This window comes from Marmota marmota, unplaced genomic scaffold (genome assembly GCF_001458135.2).
Source record: "Marmota marmota marmota unplaced genomic scaffold, marMar, whole genome shotgun sequence".
NCBI classification, from domain to species: domain Eukaryota; kingdom Metazoa; phylum Chordata; class Mammalia; order Rodentia; family Sciuridae; genus Marmota; species Marmota marmota.
Window position 1 is genome coordinate 26,419,958 of NW_026000057.1, and position 23,159 is coordinate 26,443,116.

Below are 23,159 nucleotides of genomic sequence, written 5' to 3' on the forward strand. Positions count from 1 at the left end.
AACGGATTGATTTCATAAGTCTTTCCACTTTTAGAATCGACACAAGGGAGGAGGCATCGCTTGTATCATGAGATAATCTGGCTACAACTCCATCTCTTAACACCCTGCCAAATACGTACTGCAAATTCCAATAAAATAACAATAGAAATAAAATCATTTTTCCCCTAATCAGAGGCTCTAAAGTTCAGATACATGGAAACAGAAACAGAAATAATAACATATTGATATATATGTGTATAATGTTCACTCTGATCTACAGGCTGGATTTTGTGATTTCTTTCATTGTAATCTTTTATAGCCATAAAACTGAATTCTTTTTGAGAGATTTAAATATTTCTACATAAGAATTTGTTGATTTCTGTAGTGCAAGGTAAGTAATATACCTGCTTTTTACCAGTAGGGCCATATAATTTTGTTATTGTGAAAAAAGTAGACACTTAAATTCTTTTTTTTTTTTAATCGCTTAAATTCTTTGCAGAGCTAGGTTAACCAGTTTGTTTTTGGTCAAGATCATGCTGACAATGAGAGGTGCACAGCCCCCCCCAAGTAGCTATTGGCACTCCTTGCCCTTTTGATACATGAACTTGTTAACCTGGGATTGGTTAAGGAATTGTCTAATCATACATGTCAATAATAAAGAGCAAAGCACCTTACAGTTTTCTTTCCTATTCTACTCCCCTGTGAAAGACAGATGTGTTGTGTCTAATTATTCACTGATTGGTATCGGGAGAAACATTAACATAATTGGCACATTTGTCCTAATTAACCAAGGGAAACTGCCACATGCCACCCAAGATGAAGAGTGAGTCCTGCAACCATCAGCAAGAAAAATCCACGTCTATCAGAAAGGTTACTTTGTTAATCTTAAACGGAACCCATCAAGTCAGAACACTGGGGTTGAAAATGACACAGAGACTTGTGAAGTGTGTGCACACCTGTGAGAATGGAGGTTCAGCCTGGAATCGTTGTATACAGGTACATTAATCAAACAAATGGGAAAAGCAATTATGGGGCAATTATCGAAAGCACATTCAGCCAAGCTAAGCTTCTCCAAGGAGCATTAGCTAGACTCTGGGAGTCTGCCAAGTTTACCAACTGGTTTAGAAATGACAAGTTTGAAGTTTTCGAATATTTGTTAGTCATAACCTTGCCTTTTAGACCAGTACTTCTTAACACTTTGCTGCATTTTAGAATCATCTGGGAAGCTTTTGAAACACTTAGTGATCAGGTTACACGGCATTCCTACTAAATCAGTATCCCTAGGGTTGAACATAAGAGGTAGTATTTTCTAGCCATTCCCAGGTGATTCCAATAAACCCTCAAGTGTGAGAACTAGTACAGCAGGCTGGTTCTGATTATCTTGCTAAAATGCAGATTCTGATTAGGTGGTTGATGGTGACGCCTGAGATTCTGCCTAAGAAACTTCCAGATCATGCAAATGTGGATAATCTATGTGACACAACCTGAATAACAAGGCCTTGAAAATTCTAAAACTATGTATAGCTAATACATCTTCTTTATACAGTCATAGATAAGGTTTGGCTCCAGCTGCTCCTAAAGTTGAAATACCAGAATTTTCTTGTTTCTCACACTTGCAAAAAGTGCCTAATGTCCCTTGTTGGGGCTTCAAATCACCAAAAAGGTATTCTGTTATGGGGAACTGTGATAGATGCTCTCTCTTGCCAAGAATGGAAAGCCATTTGGGTATACAGCTACTTGCTTCTCAGATCTGGAATAAAATAAATATCTATTCTCTTCTGTATTGACCATTATGCAATATACATTGCAACTTTCAGAAGATTTGTAAAAGTATGCATATTTTTATGCTTTAAAATAATATTGGTCTTCAAGTAAGTTGAAATTATGTATTTCGACAATTGTTAAAAATAGACAAAGGATTAAAAACATACACACAAAATGGAAGCTGTCATGATATTTTGGTCGGTTGTTGTAACTTCTGCAAAGGGAAGGAATTTGCCAAGAAGGGGAATGTGTTTTCCTGCTGGGAAAACACTACTTAATCGCACATATGCCTGGCTCATTGCTTTTGAGAGCTGAACATACATAGACCATATCATGAAGAAAAACTTGTCTTGAAACCTAAAAACTTCTAAAACCTAAGTTAGAACAAGAGGAGATTAAAAGCATGTGGACAAATGAACTACGAGCAACAAAACATGGTACATAAATCACTAACTACACCAAACTTAAAACCAAAGGAGAATGACTTATATAAGAGCATCTTCCTACAGAAGATGATAGAGATAGAACTGACATGTCCTTAAAAGGCTAAGTTCTTCAGGGTAAAAGGACTAAAAATTAGCAATTCCACAGCTTGTTCTTCAGCAGTGTTTACTACTAACTTGCCTTTCAGGATAAGCATCTTCCTGACTTTCTTCTTATTTACTGTTTGGGACTACTGCTAAATCTTTAGAGAAAGCAGGCTCTGGGCCTTCTATGACTGCCATCTTCCATCCATAATGAACTTAAGTATATAGAGAATCATCAAAAGAAATTCCAAATTAAGAGAACTCATCAAAGAAATAAGATACATTCTTTTTTTTTTTTTTTAACAAATAAGGGCCTCAAAATAAAAGACCCCCCCCCTGTGTGTATGGACATTGGCCAGGTCCTTGCTGAAGCACCCTATAATAGAGACTGTATTTGAAAATAGCTGAGGTTTATTGACCACTGATTTTAGGTCATCTAAGAAAAGATCAGGGTATGGATCTGAGGAACTTTAGCATGGAAGATCTCACTTTCTCCTGAAAGAACAAATATTTTCAATATTTAGTACAATCAAATTTAAATGCCACACTTAGAGTCTTTAATTTCCATGGAAATTAAAATGTTTTGTATTTCTTCACTTTTCTCCCTCTCTTCTATTTTCCTGGGTGGAGGAAAGATTCCCTAAATGGTGTCCCTGCTTCTATTCTTGCATTTCCTAAAATTATTTTCCATGCAGCGGTGGGAATTATCTTTTAAAGACATATACCAGGTCTTGATAACTCCATACTTAAAATCTCCAGTGGCTTTTCATTCATTTAGAGATGATTCCAAACCATTGCCATATCTGTACATCTCTGATATCCACCTTCCCCCTCCACTAAATATCTTGCTCTGCTCTTTACTTCTAACTGGGTCTCAGACAAAGGACCTCCTTTATATGCCTGCAATCATGTCAGCTCCTTCTGAGGATATTCTTTCTCCTGCTCCCAGTCTTGGGAGTTTTCTGGCCCAGATCTTTTTAAGACTGGCTCCTTCCTCTCATTCAGATCTCATCTCAACTATTACCTGTTCAGATAGTCTTTCTTTGAACTCTAAAGTGACTCTCACACTGAACCAACACCACTCCCTCTCATAAGACCATGTCTTCCATCCTTTAACTTAGAGCATCTGAAAAAAAATTATATATATATATATATATAGATAGATAGATATATATCTATATNTATATATATATATATATATATGATTCTTGCCTATTGTTTTTCTTCTGTAGGAAATTTGACTTGTTTTTCCAGCAATCACAAGAGTATGTGGCACAGATTCAGTCTATGATACAACATTTCTTAAATAAATGAATTAATAATAAAAAATAAAACCTGAATTTTGTACTATAGGCTTGAAGCAACCACTATGTATATGTAAAAAAAAAAGTTCCAAATCTTAGTCAGACAAGATTTATTATTTTATCTTTTGTTTTAAAATTTATTTTTATATTGCCAATTTTATTATGACTGTTTTTTTTTGGGGGGGGGCGGTACCAGAGATTGAATCCAGGAGCACTTAATTACTGAGTTGCAGCCTCATCCCTTTTAAAAATATTTTATTTAGATACAGGGTCTCACTGAGTTACTTAAGGCGCACTAAGTTGCTGAGGCTGGCTTTGAACTTGCGAACCTCCTGCCTAAATCTCCCCAGCCACTGGGATTTCCGGTGTGTACCACCATGCCTGTTTGCTTACTGTAAATTTTAATTTGCATGATTATATGGGTTTGGGTGAGCTCTGTATGTAAGTATTAGAGGTAGATCAGAAGGAAAATGAGTGATCATAATAAAGAGGTGATAGTAGATGTTGATTAGACTATTGCAAAACTTGAAAACTAGTAGCCAAGAAACCTAATACTTATGAAAACTGTTTTCAAGGCTGATAATCATCTCATAATCCAAACCCCTTCTTGTTCTTACACACATGCTAGGAGAAAATTCCAACAGATATTACTGGGCACTGAAAGCAACGTCTCCCTTTAAATTAGTATTCTAACTCTTCTCTCGGAATGTCTTTTGCCTGCAAAGAATATAAAACACAGCTTGGTTGACAATGCACCTGCATGGAAATTCATTGACATGAAGTTCCAGTTATGAGAGAATGACAGTGAAACACGAATCACTCTCATGAAACACAGTGTTGTGCAGCCATATTAATAATCAATTAGGTGGATAACCACCTGATGCTGCAATGTGGTGGCACCTCCAGCTGCCAGTGGCTTTATGCCTTGACAGTATCAGCTGAAAAAAAAATCTGTTCCCTGTTTATCATGACTAAACTCAGCAAAATAATCCATTCTTCTGCACTTCACCCCATATTTTCCCACTTGATGATTAGAGATGCAAATGTTGATAAATAAGTTGACTGTTTTTAAGTACAACTGGGTCAATAAGTTGAACATTGTGCTCTGTTCCTCCAATTACACTCCTATGAGAAATAGCTCAATTATAATTAGGGAAGCAATTATCCCCTTGTTAAAGGTGAAACAAATCACAAGTTTTAGTGAAAAATTCAGTTTTGCTCCTTTTACCATGCCAACTAATCTTGTATCCATTGATGTTTTGATCCCAGTGCTCTCCAAAAGGGATAATCTGATGAAATAAAGCATCTCTGAGTGTATTTCTGGCCCACCATGTGATAGTAACATTTTCTAGGCATAAACTAAAATGAGCAAGAAGGGATTAATTTCATAGAGTGCTGCCATTATGCCACTGGAGCAACCCAGCACCCATCCGTGGGTTTATTAATTTTCTTGTTTCTTCAGGGAGATGGGAGGGAGGTTTGCCTACTGAAAGGGAGACAAATGTTGCATCAGAAATGTACGGAAGGAATTTTATTTTTGGTTTGGTCCTTTCAAAAGTGTTGTAAAAATACTGAGCAATATGATTTGAGAGTATTCTGGCAATGGGTTTTTCTTTATTTTACCCAGTCTGCCTTAAAATTTGAATGTGATTATTATTAATCTCCCCTATAATCCTTGAGTTAAAGTATATCTCAGTGGCCTTTTATTCCTGGTCCTAGTGGATTGGAACCTTGCTCTTAGGTTCAGGTTTATGGATTCTTCTTCCTCCTCTGCACTGAGTTCTCTCAATAGGGTTGTGTCTTCTTGGTGAAAAATACCTTTTTTTTTTTCCATTTGATCAAATGTGGGAACTTACTTAGAGACCCATAATCAGTTGGTGTTAGAGATAAACATGAACAAAAGAATCTTTTGCTTCTTATCTTGTCATGATGTAGTCAGAGGCAGAAGAGTAATCAGATAACATTTCAATGCAAGTTGTGGTCTGACTGTATAAAATTGTGACTATAGAGGCTGCCATTTAGCCAGTCACACTGATTCATCCATACCAAGTGTTAAGCACTGAAATAGTTCTGAATGTGTTGCTAAATAACTGAGTGCCTGCACCACATATCCTGCCTTGGAATTCCTGGACTAACCTATGGTTCGGCTGCTAAAGGGATTATATCAGATACAACAAAAGGCTTTCAGAGCTCTGTTCCTATGCTAATGGCAGTGTGAAGTTATTAAATATTTTTCATATTTGATGGCATTGCTGAAAAAAAAAAGAAAGGATGTAGGGAGACTAGAGAAGAAAGTAGCCAAGTCTAGAGCTGTGAAACCCTTGTTCTTCATCTCTAGGGTCCCCTCAACCTAGTTTTTCTTAATCAGTAATACTGGGAGGAATCAAAACTGTCATACGTGGAGAGATGGTGTATAAGGAATCCTGAGTTGGCCTCTTCTTCCTGTGAGACTTTGTTATTTCCTTGAGCTCTGAAAAGGAGATCCAACAACAATCATCTCTGCCCCAATTTCCTCTTTGGGAGAAATCATGAGGGCTGATCCACTATCTTGGGACCAGAAGGATCAAATGAATGAAAGTAACTTTAATGTTAAGAGTAAGCAGGGAAGCATATCATGACTTGCTGTAGGTGTTTACAGGGACAAGTCATTTGATGGCATTGCTGAAAGTACATTTCTTTGATTTAAAGTTCACAATGTTATCTTTCTTTGTAGCACTTATGAACTCAAACCAAAGCAAATGGCTAAAAGAATACCAGACAGCATCTTGATTCTTCTTCATAGAATAGAATTTCACAGTGCTGAGCAGTGGGGCAATGTGCTCAACAGCTATTTTGAATTCAAGAGCCAAGTACCATTTTCTGTGAATAAGTGATAATATCATAATAGTACTAATAATATGTTATGTTCCTCAATTGTCTTTAGATATTTTCTAAGTGATATCCATGTATCATCTCATTTAAACTTCACTACCCCAGTGTGCTTTATTATCTCCCTTTTACAATGCAAGAAATTTAAGTGCAAAGAATTTAAGTATCTTGTCCTAAGGTAAAGAGCTGGAAATAAAATGGTTGGATTAAGTTAACCATGAGTTCTAAAAGGAAATTAGGTTTAACATTCTACAAAGATGATTAAAGAAGGCCAATGTAGAGAAATTAAATGTTATTATCTCAGTAATGCCTTTGCCATTATTTCCATCAAGTGCAGTGCTATCATAATTGAGATTCGAATTCTTGAAAAAATTGCTAATTTGGATAGGAAGAGAAAAAATTACTGCTTCCTGATATTCTGCAAAGAAAGCATCTCACTTCTTCCTCAGTGAAGCTAGACATATGCTGATAAAAACAAGAATCATTTGAGTTGATCAGCTACGTGTTCTTTGAATATTTACTGTCTGACTCTCTTTGAGAATCGTTTGCCTGGGTAACAAAGCACGTATCCAGCCTGTTCTGATCTCCTAAGAACTGATCTAATTATTCTAAAACACATGTATTTTACCTGCTGGTTTCCATTTAAGATCAAAATTTCCTTTTATAGTATTTTTATACTTTAAATCTCCTTAAACAAATAAATGAAATTTAAATAATGAATGCATTTATATTTAAACTAAAATGCTCATATAATCCTTTTACTCCCCAAGTTACCTTTCATTCCTTCCTTTTTTATTTATCTATCCCTCATGAGCAAATGGCAGTTGTAAGGTGTCATGTTAAGGTGTTCATTAGCTTTCTGATCTTGGTGATTTTAACAGTGTTGAAAAGAGTCTACACAGGAGTTTATTAACCTGCTCTTGAGCTTGTATGTTTGATCTCTCTTCTGACTTCAAAAAAATGAAAAAAGTAATATGCATTAAATATAGTTCTTTGAATGTCAAATGGGTATATGATTTTTGAGCTTGCCAAGTGTTAATTGGTCTCTTCCCCAGTGATGATACAAATAAAATTCACAGCCAATTAGTTTGCAGTCATGAATCTTTACTCCTTGACAAAGTGAACTACTTTGTTGAGGAGACTGAAAAAAATGAAGAGCACCAGAATCTCCTCACTGAAAGTCTTTGCAGGGATCAGTTACCTTTAAAGAATTTTGAGTGAAAACAAGGCAGGGAGAGTCATCTTAATCATATTGTTTTGGATTTCAAGGGGGTTTGATGAAAGAGGGTTGCATTAGAATTTAAGAACTACAATTAAGCAGACAGATATACTATTGTAATCACTAAGTGAAATATTGCATAGAGAAGAGTTTTCTTCTTTTTAGTCAAAGTAAATCACACTATGTCTTGGTGCTGGAAGATAAGGACATGATTTTGGATGAAATAGCTACAATCAAGCAGTCTTTGATTCAGTGCTAGAAAATGCCATGGGATGTCAACTACAGGGTAAAAAATTGCTCTCTTCTTCCAAAGTAAAAGAGGAAATTTCATTAAAATTTCCTGTAAGACTTTTACATTGCCTCTTAGATATGTGAATAGCTGTAAAAGAAAAATGGAGTCATTTAGGCCCTAAATTTTTACTTAATTTGTATTAATATTAGTTTGGAAAAAGGAATCAGGTTTGCTTTTGTTGTCATGGGACCAGCGGAATAAGCTGATTCCCACCTTTGCTTAAATCTCTAAAAGACTGAAAAACTGTGAGAGAGCAAATAGTAAAGGCCTTATTAATTATTTATGAGTCACTCACCACTTTTTGAACAATGTTTTAAATTTCACTGATAGATAAAATTTCAAATTTTTATATTATGAAACATCAGCTAACTCCTATGCATTGAATGCCAATAGATCCAAATCGCAACACCCAACATATACCTCTTAACACATACAAAATTTTTGAATGAATCAAATGTAGTATGGAGGCTAAGGAGAACCAGAAATTAGCACCTATGTCACTTGTCAAATTAAAATGTGCCTGGGTTTATAGGACTGAGCCAGCTAAGATAATCATCTTGGGTGCATATCAGAAGAATGTCTCCTAATGATCCTGTGAAAAGTAAAGTTTTAGAATTTGTGATTATCTGTTAGTGAATTAAAGTCACTGTATTAGAGTTCCTCAACAGGATGCTCTAAGCTGGTGGTCAGTGTCCCCAGGAGAGCATGTAATCTCCCGTGAGTCATGCAGGCCTATTCCTTGGAGACAGGCATTTTCAAAGGGCATTGTATAGTTGGGTGCTGATGAAAATTTATGGTATAAATCTGATTCATAATACTTCATTAGCAATCAATAGGCTTTGTTTTAGCAAACACACACAAAAAAGCTTATAGGATGAAACTAAATGACACATTACTCAAGCATGTTCAAGGCATGTGGATATGGCTTTTAGAGATGTCCATGATTACATCATATAATAGGAAATACACATGTAGAGTGTACAGACTCACAGACAGACATGGATTCATACACATCCTTCTCACACACTTTTTGCACATTATCAAGTGTCACGTTAAGTCATACCATCTCTCTCTATAAGTGCCAGATAAAACAGTATTTCTGATTCCTTGAAAGAGACAAAATTAAACCAAGCTGCCTGTGGCTTTGTCCAGTGGGGCATTCTAATTGACTCCCAAGTCATTAATCAGTTCCCAATCAATCTATTTTGCCAGCAGCAGGCAGTTAGGACTCCATTACCACCCATTCATCATGCCATGCCCTAATTCACCGCACTATTAGCTATGGATTAGGCCTCTGTTAGAATAACTAAGTGCCAATTGCTAAATGCAAAGAATTTTTGTTACCTCAGCCACTGGGATCCCTTCAGGTGGTCGACACTGGAGTAAGACTTCCTGTTCCAGGGACACTTCCTTTCCCAGGGGTTCCTGCTCAAATGTCTTCCGCAGATCTATAAAGTACAGGTGATAAAATACACATCAAAACTAAGTGACATTTATGCATTTACAGAAAGTGCCAAAAAAGTTTAGCATTTTATGTCTTTGTATTCTTCAGCCACATGTTAATACTGTGCCATATTTAGATTTCCTCTGGTGGAAATTATGAAATTCAAAGGCTATGAATTATCCCTATTTTAAATTTCAACAGAAACCTCTGGGGATCCTCATTTTTAACCATTAGTAAAATTCATTAATTGTATTTCTTTATAATCAACTATGGGGATCACCTTTTTAATCAAAAGAAACTCTGTTCTTGTTATTCATATTAATATAGATTCCCTTATGTACATATATATTTTCCTCTCACAATAGATACTATTAAAACTGTAGTAACTCTAGAATCTTTTGATCAATAAATCAAAAACAAGCTTCTGTTGCATGCTGGACACCAGAATGCTGGAGTCTTCAAAGAAAGAATACAATTTCTTGAAATGTCTCAAATATGAGGCAGGGAGAGAGTAACTATTGAGAAGAATCCAGAAATGACTCTAATTATAAGGCTATTCTTCAATTAGAAGATTAAATAGTCATTTCTGCTTAAATATACCAAGTACATAATTATGTGCTTATTTGGTTATAGTTGTTACAGCAATATGCAGCCAAGTTTTAGAAACTATTATTATAAGATTAAAAAAAATTAGAAACCAGCTTGTTATTGAAACGCATCAGAGGTACATACTTCAGGAAACAGGTTTAACTAAACTATCATGAAATGTCATGTGATTGTTTTATTTTAATATGTTGGCTTAAGCTCTCATTTCTAAAGTTAAGAAGGTAGTCAGTCATGGAGTTTTAAAGCAGCTTTTAAAAGAAAGCCCCCAAATTTTTTATTTTATTTATTTGGGTCTCATAGATTGAATCCAGATTAACCACTGAGCAACTTCCACAGCCCTTTTTTAAATTTTTTACTTTGAGATAGAGTCTCACTAAGTGGCTTAGGGCCTCACTCAGTTGCTGAAATTGGCTTTGAACTTTTGATCTTCCTGCCTCAGCCTCCTGAGTTGCTGGGATTATAGGCATGTACCACCGTGTGTAGCCCAAAATTTTATTTTGTACATCTACACTTCAGTTATTTCCAAAAAAATTTATTGGAATTTTATCCAGTAGATTTCAATAAAAATTATTGCCTCTGTCCTTCCATCCTAATTCCCCATGAAGACAGAAGAATCAGAAGCACCATTATATCCTGTTGAAATAATAGGTGGAAACCTAAAGGCTCTAGAGACATGCCCCTAATGTCTCTTCCATAAAGCACCACTTAGAAAAAAATGCATTGAGGAAAAAAATCCATTGTTACACATTTGCCTTTTTGTTGAATTTCTTGGCAGAAGAAAATCTGCAAGATTATAGTGGTTCTAAAAATTTCTGTCATCAGGGAACCTCTAATTTGGTTTTCAAGAAATTGAGTATAATGTGGAAATGAATATTTAGAATCCACAGTTACTATAACTTGAAAGGTCTCTAAACCATGCCTTTGTTTTGCATATGAAGAAAACGTGTACCGAGTTACCCAAAGCCTCACAGCAAAATACCTGATGCTGTATTTGAACCCATTGACCTGAGTTTACACAATTTGCCATTCCCTCTAACATCTCTTTTGGTTAATCTACACCCTCCCAACAGAAACATTGAAAATGTTTTCTTCTAATATGGTAGTTTCTGGGGATTTTTTTTATTTGCATTGAGATAAAACTTTTGGCAAAACACCAGATAACAATAAAAAGACTAGCAATGAATAACTTCTAGGGGATTTAAGAGCTATAGATAAGGTATATCTTGTTTGCAGAAAATGACTTCAAAGAACTCCCATCCTGTGTGAAGTCGGGTGAAGACATAATGACTGGAATTAGTTCTCAAATTAAATAGCATACTGACTCACACTCCAATTAATCAGGAGCTTACAAAATGAGGTGAAGAACAAGAAGAAGTGAGGCATATATGTATCCAAAGAGTCAAAGAAGCAGTATCATCAATATTTATTTTCTTCTTATGGTAGACATTTTATTGGGTATGTAAGAAGAAGATGTGTAAGATACAGAACCAAAACTGGAGAGGTAAGCTGAGGTTTATTTACAAAAATCCTTTCTACCGTGGTAACAAATGCCAAACCCTCAAAGACTCCTAAGCAAACAGGGAGATCAGATGTCATATTGCCCCTAGAGTGGCAGATGGATTGAAGTGATGGTGAGTAGACAGAAGGTAGTTAGGGGCCCATTTGGATAGACCAGGAAGGATGATGGGGTCCTGAACTCAGCTAGTGATAGTGGACAGAAAGAGGAGGAAGCATATTCTAAAGCTAAGTAGATGAGCCTAGGTATTTGGAAAGTGCCAGGAGGTAAGGGTATTGCTATATTTTTCGCTACTGCATTAACTTGGTACTAACACTAAATAAAATGGCACCCAGCTGGACAGAGAAGTGGAGAGAAAGATAACTTTGTGTTGGTATGTGTTCAGTTTAGTGTATCTGTGGTATAATCAAATGGAAAACCCCAATAGGTCCAGTTCATGGTTTCTGAACTTCTACACTATTAATTTTGTGAACTAGATAATTTTATTTGTTGTGAGCTTGTCCTATCCATTGTAGGATGCTTAGTAACATTTCTGGTTTCTACTCACTGGATGCCAGAAGAACCCTCATAGCCATGACAAAATTATTGTTAGCTGACACTAAATGTCCCCTAGTAGAAAAAACCCTTTATCCCTCCATTGAGAAACACCTGTCTAGAGTTTGAGAAAGAAGTCCTGGTAGGACATCTTGTCTTCCTTGTCTAGGCAATGGCTGAAGTACTAGGAATAGATGACATCACCAGGGGAGAGACTGCAGCAAAAGGACAAGAGGGCTCCAACATTTAAGAAGTATGATTGCCAGCAAAAATGAGTGAACCAAGAGGCAGGAGAAAATCCAAAGAGAATTGTGTCAGAGAAGCCAGGAGAAAAAATATAAGCAATATGGAGATCAACAGGACAAATGCAGAATAGGCAAAGGGGAAAATTCATTGGTTTGAGATTTCAGAGTGAGGGGAAGTAGAAGCCAAGTTATATTGGGGAGTTCATGGGGATTGGAGGAATGACTGTTAGAAATACCTACTACCCTATTCCAAAATTTTATGGTGACAGAAGTCAGCAACACCACTAAAGGGCAATGGATTTGAGTGTAGCATGCTGTCATTGTTGATAGGATGTGGTGTAATTTTTGGCCCACTTTTCAAATTCCTGCACCATGAAGGCATATCTCATGCAGTCTTCATTTCCTAATTGAGATGGTGACAACCAGAGGCACCTACTTAAAGAGAAGGTTTAACTCAACCATCATTGAATACCATATCATTGTTTTGTTTTAACGGTTTTTCATGTCTATAGATTTTTTTTCTAATTTCTAAATATCTCACATTTAACCCCACACAAGACAATACTTCCTCCTGAAAAACGCTTGTAATTCCTGCCATAAAACCTCTCCTCCAGCTTTCGGGGTGTGTAATGAGCATAGAATATATTGTGGCTGAGCAGCGCAGCAGCTGCTCACTGCAGCCTCCACACTACTCTGCTGCAAGGGGAGGGTGGGAACATTTTCAGCATATCCTTTATCATTTGTAGAGATGTGATAGAAGGCAGGCCGGATGCCTTGCAGGCTGAGTGAGCACAAGGGTGACGAATGAATAAGCATGAAAAACGGACACTTGTCAGCTAGGAATTAGATGTAAAACAGAATGGTTCAGAATAATGTGAGCCTTCCTGTCAGAAAAAAAGAGATGAATTTTTGCCCTTGAAAGACCTTTAGGATTCTAGTTTTCTTTCCATTAATTCTAAGGTTGCCTTGAATAAAAAGCATTATAACTTAGATTACTTTTGCAAAGTCAACTTGGCCTGACTCCTGATTTAGCTATTGATTCTACCAATTAAAAGAAAAATCAGCTCTGTCATAAGCATGCATTCAGAGATGTTTACTCAAGAACATGAATATTGGCTTACTAAATCCATACACTGAAATCCAATTAACAGATGTCAAATCAGACTTGAAATGATATGAATTTCTATTGACCATTTATATTTAATCAAAGAATGCCTTTTTGAACATATACATGTGTGCACACAGTCTCATTTTTCATTGTAGAATTAAGATGCTTTTAATTATTATTTTCAATGCTAATAATGCTGTGGTTGAAAATTACCCATGATGTGGAATACACTAATTCATGGCATTCTGCAAGCATTAGCTCTGCTTTTTGACAATGTAGTTAACAGAAAAGAAGGTTAACTGGGGCATGGAAGACTTTCTGTTCTTTTGTTTTCCTCATTTATAAAATGAAAATAAAGAACTGGAGATTGTTGAAAGACTCTTTTGCTATAAGGGCCTATGACTAAATAAGATTTTAAATATTCATTTTAGGAAAAAATATCCTATTCTTTGTGAACTAAAACAATTCTTGGTTGCAAGCAGTGTTTAAGAGAAATAATAGAAGAAATCATTTGTAAAGTGTCAGAGTTGATACATCTTAGAAAAGAACACCCAAAATATTCCCTTCAGACAACTTTCATGAACCTTTTTGATACTTTGATCTACAGGTATGGGTAAGGTAATTGAAAACTGGGGAGAAGGTTGGTTTCCAGAAGACCCAGTGTTAGAAATATTAGAAAACTCTGTACAAATTTCAGAGTTCTGTAATATATTTTACAAAGTTCTGATTAAAAATTAAAAGTTCTCATTATTATAAATATACTGAAAATTTTTCTGATAAAACTAATTTTTCAGTCTCCATCAGATAGAGAGGAGGGAAAAAGGAAATGCTTACTCCAATAACATGCAAGAAAGCCCCTCATGCTAATGTGCATATTTACAAAAGAGGCAGAACATGGTGCCTCTTCCTCAGTGACAATCTTGAACAGCTTTGCCTGATAATCTGGAAAGGGTAAATGTGGCCTCTAATAGGAAAGCTGAGGCAGAACAGGTCCCAGCTTTGAGAAAAACAGGCCACACCACCATCCATGCACCTGTGAGCCTTGCTGATTTGGGATGGAGACAGGAGAAAATGTTAGCAAAAAGATCCATCACCCAATAATTAAGCAGACAGGTTGCTAATACTATCATCTTTACAAAAGATAAACATGTTCTTGCTCCAAGTTTTAAAAAAATGATTTACACTTTTTAAAAATGTTCATTCCTTCAGCAATGCTACATCATTATTCAGAATGATTTACTATAATAAAATATGTTTTAGAGAACAAAATCCTGGCAATATAATAGACTAGTGTTATAAAGTCAACAATTCTCCAATAGTTTATACTTCAATGGACTACTCTAGTGAAATTCAAATCTTTAAATTCTATAGAATGATAAGATATAAATGAAATTTTACATTATTAACATTGGCTTTGCTTTTAGATCTCAAAGGGTATTATGAATACTAGGACACATCAAATTCAAAAAGGGTAGAAGACTGTAAAGCACAAAGCCCAAGTAATAAACTGTTAAAGCTACATTTATTATTACTCAGACAGTTTTGGAGTAAAAGACATGTATACTCACGTGTAAATTTTCAACATGTCCCTCTCTTACAGATTTTGACCATATGATCTATGAACTATAGTATCTAATAGTCCTTATTGTTTTGTGGAATTTCAGATTTATTGCTGTTTTTCAAACACTGTCATGACCCTTTGGAGGGTTATGAAATCTATTCAGTGTATTAAAAGCCAGTATTAAGAAATTTGAAATTGAATAAACAGAAATTATTGAGATATACATATTATGTACACGTTTAAATGTGAGCATGTGTTTTTGCATGTATTTGTGTGTGAGAAGGTGGGTATCCTGTCCATTGGATCAAGACATAAACAATATTTTTTTTGTCGTTGTAAGTCACTGTAGGAAAAGACTGTAGGAAGGATAACATTGTGACTAAGAGAAGGATTTAGTGCAGACAAACCTGGGTTCAGGTCCTGACTTTACCACATCTGTGTATCCTTGCTTTAGTTTCTTCAGCTAAAAAATGGATATACTATAATAGTCAATTCAAATTGTCAATTAGATTGGATTAAGAGAGACTGATGATAAAGAGGCTTATGGGCGAATTGATGAGGGTGTGTCTAGGAATGATTGGCATGTGGGAAAGCCAACTGAAATGAAGACCCTCCCTAAGCATGGGCAGCAGTGACCAATAGGATGATGGCTTGGATGGAAAAAAAGTTGGAAGAATAAGGAAGCAGCAGCAGATGTAAGCTCTATTCTTCTTGAACAGGTTATTTATTGCTGTGATTGTCTGAGGATATCGGACTCTTGCCTTTTGACTCTTCCAGAGAGGAGCCTGCCAGTGATTCTTCAGAAGCCTTTGATCTCAGACTAGGGTAGCACAAGTTGATCCCTCTTTAGGGGCCTCAGCCTCTTGGACTGCAGCTACTGTTTCTTCCAATTCTCCAGCCTGCAGGCGGCCATTGTGGACTATCCAGCTTCTGGTCACATAAGCCAACCTAATAAGTCCCCTTTTTATAATTATACTTCCTGTTGATTCCTTTCCTCTAGAGAACACTAATACATACAGTAATAAGTATCTATTCCACAGGGATACAAAGGAAGGAGCTTCTATAAAATTCTTATGCCTGGAACACAGTGAGCCTCCAAAGATAGTAATCCCCACCTCCTATTTTTCCATAGTAATAGTGAATTTCAAAATGGCATACAAACATTTAGCATTATCTTTATTATTCATTGGTCAAACACAAATGAATGAGACAGAACAACTACAATATGGAAGGACTGATGATTGCAGGTAAGGCTTCATAAAGAGAAATCCAGGAGAACCATGCTGTGCTGGATAGTAATGCACAGTTCATACTCAGGTTGGGCCCTGAGAATCTAGATTTAACAAGCCCGGTAGGTTTCATGCACAGCACTAAAACCTGAGAACCACTGAGGGATGGATCAATTACTTGATGGACTGTGGACCACCACCATATGCATGGCACTGCTCAACATTGCAGGCAACCCAGGAAGCTGTGGGGAGCCAGGGAGACCTGCTCACACTGTAGCTCTCACCAATTGGTTTACCTTCAGTCCCTGCTAGTAATTACACAGCTTTGGCAGAGCTCACTTTTGTGCCCATGGAGAATTGACATTATCTATCAAAGGACTTGAACTTCACATGCACCTTCACATGAAGGTAACATAAATGGTACAAAGCTAGGAATAAGAATGTTTTTGTTTCCAGAATGCTCACCTGGGTTATCTGTTGGGTTCTAAATTTAAATAGGATGTGGGTAAAAAATAACAATAAACCAATCCATTTCCTCTTTACTCTTGCTACTCAGGTCTGGCTGCATGCTTTCCAGAAGAATGCAGCCTCTATGACCACAGATACACTCTTTTGTAGCGAGCAGAAATTGGTAATATCAATTTCTGTGTAATTATTTTCTAATCATGTATATTTCCAACTACTCAAGAATTTATTGGAATCTTTGTTTGAGCAATATTTTGAGGGCTAAACAAAAATTTGTGGACCATGCTGGGCCTGTGGACTGCCATTTTGAGACTGTTGGTCTAGTAAGTTCAATGCTCAAAGTAATGGAAATTAATATTTCTTATGGTCTTTTTCCATCTCTGAACAATTCCCTAAGCCTTCTCCCTATGGCTTCCCTGGTTTAAATTTCAGACACATTCCCCAAAAAGATGACTGAGAGATTTTGGTGGGTAAGGTTGGTTGTTAATAGGATTGCGTACATAACATTTTCTCAATTAGTATTTTGTAATTATTAATTTATATTCCCTTACCAACTTTGAGAAAGAATGTCAGGCAATCCAACTATGAACTTGAGAATATTAGTGACATTTTAAATAAACATAAGTTAGGAAAACAAAAAAAAGTTCTTTGATGGCTGAAAAGACAATTATCATTTCTCTAATTCTTTTTTTTTAACCATACGATTTATTTTTATCATTTCTCTAATTCTTGATGACTGTATAGGTTAAAAATGCCCCTACATTCTTTCCTGAACCAACATCATTGCTATGGTTGCTACATATAAAAACCTACAGCTCTTTCAGGTATAGCAGGAAACTGTCAAAAGTGATTTTGATCAGTGTTTAACTCTTGTTCTTCAGAGTAGGAAGGGCAAATATGTGGCACCACTGTATTCACTTCCAGCTTATATGTCCATAACTAAACAAGTAAACATTCTTTACCACAGAGTCTGAACATAGCCTCAGGATCCTCCTCAACACTGGACTCCAGGAGGCTAAAACTAGGCAGGAGTTTGGAGTTAGTATGTGATGCATTTGTATCCCCAACATAGAGTCCACTGCACAAAATTTCCTGGTATGGAGCATGTGGGTACAGTTACTGCCATCTTTTTATCAGATATATCACCAACCAATTGCATGCTAAATCTTGTTTTGTCTTCTTTTGTTTTTGGTACCAGGAATTGAAACCAGAAATGCTTTACCACTGAACTACATCCCCAGCCCTTTTTTATTTGAAACTTGGTTTTGCTAAATTACTGAGGCTGGTCTTGAACTTGTGATCTTCCTGTCCCAGTCTCCCAAGTCGCTGTGATTATAGGCATGCACCAGGCCTAGCTTGATTGCTAAAGTTTTAAATTGGGGGAAAATTTAAAATTAGACAAATTTGAGGACAAATATGTCTTCATGAATTCAACATAGAAGTTCCTTAATAAATGCTGAATTTAATTGGTTTTCCAAAATAATCTGATAGTCTCCTCTATAATTTCTCTTATAGAGCAGAACTATAAAAGATCTTCCAACTTGAATAATCCAGTCCCCTCATTTTACAGATTATACAATCAGGATGCGGAGAGGTTAAGTCGCTTGTTCAAGTGGCCCAGCCATTTAGAGTAGGTGACTCTTTGATGTAGATGTGTTAGGGGATGAGTGTTGCTTTGTGGTTGTATTCATGTCCTGTGGAAATGACCACAAATTTCCTGGCTTAAAACAACAGAAATGTATTCTCTCACTGTTCTAGAGGCCAGAAGTTTGAAATGTTTCACTGGATCACAACCATGGGCAGCAGGGCTCTGCCTTCTCTAGAGATTTTCAGAGATACTATTTGTTAGCTCCAGACTCTTGGTGGCTGCATCCCTCATATTCGCCTCCATGGTTACACTGCCTTCACTTCTGTGTGAAATTCACCTCTGCCTTTACCTTGTAAAACTCTCTTGATGGCATTTAGAGTCCCTCTGGATAATTCAGGATGATCTCTTTATCTTAATCACATCTACAAACATCATTTTTCCAAATTAAGTAACATTTACTATTTCAGAGATCACAGCCCTGCGCACTGTGGCCACAATTCAACATTTTATAAAAGCATGGACCCAAGCTCCATCCTGCCTGGGTTTAGCCCTGGTTCACTGCTTAGTGGTTTCTGTGCCTTCACTTCTGTGTACACAAAATGATGATTGTACTGCTTATGTTACTGTGAAGACTAAATAACAAACTTGGCGTGTGCAATGGTGCACGCCTGTGATCCCAGTAGCTCAAGAGGCTGAGGCAGGAGGATTGCAAGTTCAAAGCCAGCCTCAGCAATGGCAAGGCACTAAGCAACTCACTGAGACCCTGTCTCTAGATAAAATACAAAAAGGGCTGGGGATGTGGCTCAGTGTTTCAGTGTCCCTGAGTTCAATCTCTGATAACCCCACCCCCCAAAAAAAGAAAACCACCACCACCACCACCAACAACAAAAACCTCACTTGGGATAGTGCAGTTACATAAATACGTACATACATACATACATACATACATACATAAAAATCCTCTCTGAATACCCAATTTATCCTGTCACCAAATTCAGTATAGCTGTCAAGTGTTTCCAGAGTTCATTTTGTACTGATATTTATTTATTTATTTACTTATTTAATGTTGACTTAAGAGGGCAAACACAAGTATCAGAATTAAGTTTCTTGCCTCCAAAATTTGAACCTGTCTTACTAAAATAGCTCTAGATTTAGGAGAATTGTGTGCTTAGATGAGATCCATGTCACAGCATTCTGCTGCTGTCCATCTTACATACTTTCTGACACAGGCCTGACCTTGCATTAAGCAAGTACAGCTGCTTTATTATGATTCATAGTTTCATACTTTCAAATTACTTTTCAATTAAATTTTTATGTGTTCAATAAACAGAGGTACAGAATACATTTTTAATTTTTTTAAAAAAAGTTTTAATGTATTTTCAAAGTGTTCCTCTAGTGAATAAAATAATTCCACGATCAGATAAAACATGAGTACCTGTGTTCTTACAGTGAAAAAAAAATGTACCTTTTCACTAATAATGATGGAAGGGACTAATTATGTTGTCATAGTAGAGTAGAATTTATGTTTAAATCACCCAATTTAGCTATTAATGGGAAATAACCGCTGTGAACCAACCAGTACTGCACATTTTGAGAAAACTAGATTAGTCTTTAGAGCTTTGAGTACTTATTAAAAGTGAAAAATACCTGGCTTAATGCCATAGAACCTTAAAATGTTCGTCATGTTTTCTGTTCCAGGAATAGCATATCTGATTTTTTCTGGAATTTTTTTTAGATGACAAAATATTATTATATTAATCAATTTTTATTGTATTTTTAAATGCAAGGGATACAAGGTACATAAAAATCAGATGGAATTTTCTTTTTCTATTTGCCTTTTGATCTCAAATATTATGAGTGATAAAATAAACAACAACCAACCAACCAACCAACCAACCAAGATGAACTACATGCAGTCACATCTTTGGTTAGATGGAAAAGTTTAAGAGTCATTTCTGCTATTCCGTGCAATGAACTAGACTGCAGAGAGAAGAATTTGCTTAAAATTCAGAGTTATCATTTCTCAATGATGACTTAGGCAAGTTACCTAATATCTCCATGCTTCTGCTTTGTTCTTTATCCAATAAGGGTAATAAGTGCCCACCTCACAGGCCTTTTGAGAGAATCACAACAGCTAATGTACAACAGGATCGCCAGTCAGGCACGCTGTGCACAAGCCAAGGTGCTGGCTACCCGGACACATATTGCTTCTTAAGAGGAAAGGATGAAGATGATGGATTTTTGTTTTTCCTGTTACTTCATGATCTCATTTCCCTTCTGTAAAAGCTAAAGTTTTTTCCACTCTTAGAAATGTACCACAAAACCTTTCATAATGTCATAAGTCACATCCAGGGACAGAGGCCAGCATGTTGGCAGGAGGATCATGTTGGCAACATCCTCAGCTGAGCCCAGGTCTATCCCTCACTGCACTGAGATCTTTTAAACTCAGAAATCTCAAGTGAACACAGTCCCTGCAGGAGGGAAAAAGAGTTTCAGCCCTTCTTCTTTATTTCTTGACTTTGGGGTATTTATAGGACAAATACATTTGTATTCAGATAGTCTTGCTAAAGGGTTTTTTAAAAAATAAATATTTTAGAGCTAGAACTCTAAATGACATCCATTACAGAGAAAAGGGAGAAAAAAAACACCCCGTATAAGTCACTCTTTTATATTCATACTGAATCTTTAGTTTCAGAAAAAAATGATTATATGTTATCACAATATTTTTAAGGTATGTCTTAGGGATAAATAATAAGGAACATGCCGACTTTATGGATGAGGAACCTGACATACCAAAAAGTTAAGGCTCTTTTCGCTGAGTACAAAGAAAGAATGCAATGACAGCAGACAAGATTTTTGCAAATAAGCATTTTAGCCATAAACTTCCCTTTTCGTGTGGCATAAAACATACTTTAATGACACATTTTAGTCCAGTGGGTTATCATCCCTGCCTATAACATATTGATAGATGATTTCCTCCAAAATATAACTTTATGAGACAGAATTCTATGAGATGGTCCCCTGCATCTCAAAATAAAAATGGGTTATAAATGCCCATGGATTTGTGGGGTCTTCAGGAAACTCAGGAGCCTCTGCCCATATATAAAAGCAAATAAGTTTGGAAAAATATAGACTGACACAATCAGGTATTTGCTACAGTTCTAAATCTTGTAATAGAAATACCTTTACAAACTTCTTAATACCATACAACTATTGAGATCTATATAAAACAAGCAGAAACTTATTGTTAAAATTTTCTCCCTTATCTAAAAAGTGCAATTAATTCTGATTCAAAATTCAGCCTCTATTATTTACAATGGGCATTAATGGGGGCTTAACAGTTGTGTAAGGGATTAGACTCAACTCAGACATGCACCTTAGCAAACAGGCCATTGATCCTAGTGTCAGGAAATCTGCTGAGTTTTAAGACACATGTATTCCCAGCTACTAGACACTGTTCATGGCATGACCTTTATCATAAATAAATTCAATATTTGGTTAAATCATATAATTAATCTTATTTTATGCCAAATATTTTAGACAGGTATAAAATAGAAAAGTAACGTAAGGGTCACAACTTAGGATTTCTGTATGTATAAACCATCACAATAATTCAACACACACACACACACACAAACACAAACACACTTAATTGTGATACCTGAATATAGAACCTGAATATAGAAGTGCTATTTCACCTACTCCTTTGGGATGTGCATTTGAGCACCTACACTGTGCCAAGCATCATTCTAAACATTTTGAATTCATCATGAAAAAAATCGACACACATCTTTACCCACATGGAACTTAGTGTCTAAGTTGATGAGGAGAGAGGGAATACAAACCATGAACATAGTAAATATGTAATTGTACAATAGCTTAGACATTGATAAAGGCTAAGGTGTATATGAATAAGTACAAGAGGCGAAAGGGAGCTTGAGGAAGGGAGCACAGAGGCAATCTCTTGAGCTGATGTTTTTGAATTCCTTGAAAAAGTAACCATTTTATCAAATGAACAAAGGATTATCATTGTATAGCATCATCCCTTTGCCTCTTTATTTGCTTTCAGTTTTACTCCACTTGTTGCCACTTATTCATTGTCTTCATTGATTTAGCAACAGCCGCTTGCAAGGCATTATTTTTAGGCAATGGGGATATGATGAAGAAGAAAATAACATGCCTGTCCTCAGGAAGCTTGTATTCTTGTAGGGCAGATGGTCAATGAGAAAGTAAACAAATAATGTCAAGAAAAATAAAGCAGTTTTGGGATTAGGACAATGGTACGGTGGTCAACCCCTCTGAAGAGGTGATAGCTCAGCTGATAGCTGAATGAAAGGGGGAAGAGAACCCCAGGTTTAGTGTTGGAGAAGATCTTCTATTTCTGAATAGTTGCTTGCTTTCTAGAAATAAGGAAATGGTGTGTTTAGAGCAGACCAAGCAAAAGGAGAGAAGCAGGAAGCCAAGATCCTCTTGTACTTCTATACTGTAAATAGAAGTACTTCCTGTTACTTCATGACCTCATTTTCCTTCTTGTCCACTCTTAGAAATGTACCACAAAATGTTTTATAATGTCATAAGTCACTTCCAGGGATAGCCAGCATCCTTCTCCTGTCTTTGCACCCAGCGTGTTGGTTAAAAGCAGGGCTTGGCTCCTGGACTGACTCACTTCTCCATATTCCAGCCCTGTAACCTCAAGCTGGATTTATCATCTCTACTTGCTTTCAATTTCCTCCATCTACAAAACGGGATAATAACAGCATCCATCGCACAGTGTTGTTTCAAGGACTGGATGAGCTCACATGTAAGAAGTGACCAGAACAGTACTTCCATTGCCATTCTGATATTCTCGAGCCCATCTGTTCAACACCAGCCACATGTGGCTTTCAGCACCCAACCTGAGGCTCCTTTGA

General features: G+C 36.4%; 1 protein-coding gene across 2 annotated transcripts in view; it reads right to left on the minus strand.

The window, feature by feature from the left end:
- The window catches only part of Unc5c (unc-5 netrin receptor C), a 344,358-nt gene that overhangs the window by 94,165 nt on the left and 227,034 nt on the right, over positions 1–23,159 (minus strand). For both annotated transcript variants that reach the window (XM_048813645.1, XM_048813646.1), the window contains exon 4: positions 9,298–9,401. In XM_048813645.1, the coding sequence (XP_048669602.1) occupies positions 9,298–9,401 (104 nt within the window). The remainder of the gene's footprint in view (positions 1–9,297; positions 9,402–23,159) is intronic.